At 46.2% G+C, this 3,854-nt stretch overlaps 1 protein-coding gene across 1 annotated transcript; it reads right to left on the reverse strand.

Annotated features, from left to right (window-relative positions):
- Window positions 1–792: 792 nt before the first annotated feature.
- LOC131228785 (pentatricopeptide repeat-containing protein At2g33760-like) lies at window positions 793–3,042 on the reverse strand. Its single transcript, XM_058224652.1, has one exon. The coding sequence runs from the start codon at window positions 3,040–3,042 to the stop codon at window positions 793–795; it is 2,250 nt and encodes a 749-aa protein (XP_058080635.1).
- Between the last annotated feature and the right edge of the window lie 812 nt (window positions 3,043–3,854).

Below are 3,854 nucleotides of genomic sequence, written 5' to 3' on the forward strand. Positions count from 1 at the left end.
TGGAAGCATTTTCCAGATGATCCTCACCAACCCATCTCCTTTAGTAAGACCCATAGAATTCACACACCAAATCCTCTGTCCATTCTACCATAACAGATTATTATTCAACTACTCTTGGCAGTTGCACATAAGGCATATATGGCAAATGAGCACAGCTAAAGAATGCCGTCGGGCAACCATTGCCATCCTACGAACCAACAGAAGCCCTCGACTCTATCAGGAATGGTTCTATCCCCAAACATCAGCACAAGAATTCATCTCAAATTGCTCCAACATTGAATGCTTGAATTAACTTATTTGAGAACCTATGCTTGAATCCATCCTCAATTTCCTCATTGTTAATGGCATTCTAAACCATGTTCCCTCCTATAAACACATAGCAATGTGCAAGCTCATCTTCTATTTTTCTTTTTCTTCTTATAGGAACAAAGCAACTCTTCTTCCTTCCCCACCACTGTAATTAATAATTAATAACCAAGCTTTCCTCTTCAATCCAACGTCCTCCCAAAATCTTCTCGTTGTCCCGGTCTCATGCTCCTTTCAAGAATCTCCCAGCACACTAACATTCTCCAGTCTAACCTTGTCATGAAAACAAGTTCTCATCAGTTATGTCAACGTGCCTGACTTTTGCATTAGGATATCTATGGGGGCCCACTTGATGAACGGCTAAAATGTTCCACACGTGTCATCTGGGGACGTGTGGAGGTGTCTATGGTGGCTTGATATGTGCATTTTCTTGCGCTCACCAAACCTCCACATCATGTTTTTTAAAGATTGATGATGGCTCATGAGTCACCAATAATCACCACAAGAACATAACCCATCTTTAAAATGATGAAATCGGTGGGAATCCCTAATGACCAGCTCTCTCTTACAAATTTTCGAAACCAACTTTGTATAAGTGTGACATTCCCTACAAAAGCGAAGATTCTTAGTAATTTGAATTGGCTCTTCTACTTTTCCCTCCACAGTAGTTTTACTAATAGAAGCATTCTTCATTATTGCAAAGGCAATGGCCAATCTTTCACTGTGATATTGGCCCTTCATTAGGCTGTCCAATTCTTCTTTTGCGAGTCCAGCAATCCTCAGCCGCTCATCCAAATCATGCAACGTCTCATATATCAACTTCGACTCAGGATTTGAACGATCTTCTGCTGTAAAGCCATATACTACATTCCCAATCTCGACGAAGCTGCGCCCTGCAATCTTCCACAACCCATTCTTTTTCAATCCTACCCTTATCCTAGCAACATCCTCCCATCTCTCAGCCTCACTGTACATGTTTGCCAATAGAACATGGTGGCCCACACTGCATGCTTCCAGATTCAATAGCTGCTTCTCCACAATCTTTCCAAGCTCCCAATTGGCATGAAGACGACATGCACCTAACAGACATCCCCACATGACTGCATCAGCCTCGATGGGCATGCTATGGATTAGATCGTGTGCCTCATTGAGGCAGCCTACCCGTCCAAGGAGATCGATCATGCAGGTATAGTGCTTGGCGGTAGGAGTGACCCCATATTCTCTCAACATGCTTCTGAAATATGATGTCCCCTCTTCAACCAAACCAGCATGGCTGCATGCAGACAAAAGGGATACAAATGTTACTTCATTGGGGGCGAAGCCCTGCCGTTCCATTTCTTTAAAGAGGCAAAGAGCCCGCCTTCCCTCTCCATGTAGGCCCTCTGCCCCGATCATTGCACTCCATGAGACCGTGCTTTGGCAGATGCCGTCAATGTTATTAAAAACCCGCCGGGCGAGCTGTATATTACCACATTTGGCATACATGTCTATGAGTGCAGACACAACTCGAGCATCGCAGTCCAGCCCAGTTGCTATGACATATTTGTGAACTACCCTTCCGGGCCAGGAGACTCCAAGCCTCGAGCAGGCAGCGATGACACTCACCATAGTAACTGCATTTGGCCTAACTTTCATTAGCATTTGACGGAACAATCTAAGTGCTTTGTCAGGCCATGAACCCTGCTCATAGCCAGCGATCATAGCACTCCAACACACCACATTCTTCTCTTCAATTTGGTTGAAGATTTGCAGTGCCAGATCCAAGTCGCCACATTTGGCATGCATGTCTAGCAATGCTGTTGAAACAGTCACGTCCTTATACGACAGAAGCGACGGACAATGCAAAGATACATAGTTGTAAATTCGTTGACAAGTCTCAATGCAGCCCAGGTCTGCACAGGATTTGAAAAGGGCGATCAGCGTCACTCTGTTTGGAGGTACCGCTTCAGCAACCATGTTGTCAAACAAGGAGACAGCGCGGCCCGCATTCCCTTTTTTCAGTGAAAAGCCGGAAATCAACGTGTTCCACGACACCACATCTCTTTGTTCAATGGGAATCTCATCAAAAACTATGGATGCATTGTCAACTGCCCCACATCTTGAATACATGTGTATGAGCGTGTTGGCCAGACGGGTGTTTGACATGAACCCATGCTTGACTACAATCGAATGAATTGTTTCACCGTGGAGCAAGCAATCATGGACACAATCCGAATCATCAGACGTAAATGCCGAGAGGACAGCAGCAATGGTTACAACATCAATCTCGGTAGTGCGTTTCATATGAGCAAAGGCTTGGAAGGCTTGCGCTACAAGGCCGTTGGTGGACAGGGCTGAGATGAGAGCAGTCCAGGAAATGGCATCGACGGCTCGCTGGGGCATTTCGTCGAACACTCTGCGGGCGCCTTCTGGGGTCATACATTTGCCATAGGCATGGATAAGAGCGGCAGCGGTGAAGGGGTCGGAGACGAGGCCTCGGCGGGCAATGTGGGAGTGGATTTGCTGGGCAATGGGGAGCAAACGCAGAGCGGCACAGGCTTTGAGCAGGTGAGGGAAGGTGAAGTTGTTGGGGGAGAGGGAGGGCAGCTGCAGCTTGAAGAGGGAGAGGGCATTTTGGGGATTTTGCTGGGCCTCATGGGCAATGATGGAATTCCAACGGAAAATATGCTCTGCCACTGAATGGCTTCTTCTTCTTCCTGCGCAGGCTCCTCTTGCTAGTCTATCCCCAGCAAGCATCTCTCTCTCTCTCTCTGCTATTCCCAGGGTGGGTAGATGCCCGACTCTGCCACGCGGATTCCGCGTGTCCGCGGAAGTTCCTGCGCTCCGGAAGCCAAGGTCGGCCCAGCGAAAGTTTGTGTTGTGAGAAATCCACCCCCGTCCATCCTGTTTCCAGCTGCACGCAGATTGGTACTAACCGGGAGAGCTGGGCATGTTTAACCTGATCCGATCAGATCCGACCTGATTTGAATTAAACCTACGGCTTGGATCGGTGCAGTTCGAATAGGGTCAGTCTGGTCCGACCATTCACCCGACCGAGTTCGGTTCCTGCCTATCCGGACCGATCCGATCCGGAATCCGATCTGATTAGATGATCCAATCCAGTCATATAGTATGAAGTTAAAATAAATTAAGAAATAAAGGGCTAAGGTATGGTTTCTACCGCTCATTTTTCTCATGTACTTTAGAAATTTTTAATGGTGAGCATCACTCTCTCCACTGTTTTCTGTGAAGGGATCCATTTGAGATTTGGATCTCACTCATTCTTTGGCTCTTGCCCTAAATTGATATCTCCAAATGAATAGACGGTGCGGATACAACACATATCATGGCGGGTCTCATATAACTTTGAAACCTCACACGTGGAATGCATTAACTCATTCTAAACTAACTAAATTGTAGATCCTATTGTCGCAAAGTTACAATCCCAACATTAGATTGCTTGAACAATCCTAACCCTTGATTTGTTGTAGACATATGCTTGTGGAAATAAGACCATTGGATATTTTATTTTTTAACCGTCCAATAAATGTCCACCAATCCAATAGTCA

The sequence above is a fragment of the Magnolia sinica genome, chromosome 16 (genome assembly GCF_029962835.1).
Source record: "Magnolia sinica isolate HGM2019 chromosome 16, MsV1, whole genome shotgun sequence".
In the NCBI taxonomy this organism is placed as follows: domain Eukaryota; kingdom Viridiplantae; phylum Streptophyta; class Magnoliopsida; order Magnoliales; family Magnoliaceae; genus Magnolia; species Magnolia sinica.

Bases quoted from the DNA above. Each gene is read 5' to 3' on its own strand.
- LOC131228785 (XM_058224652.1), bottom strand. From the start codon at position 3,042: ATGCTTGCTGGGGATAGACTAGCAAGAGGAGCCTGCGCAGGAAGAAGA.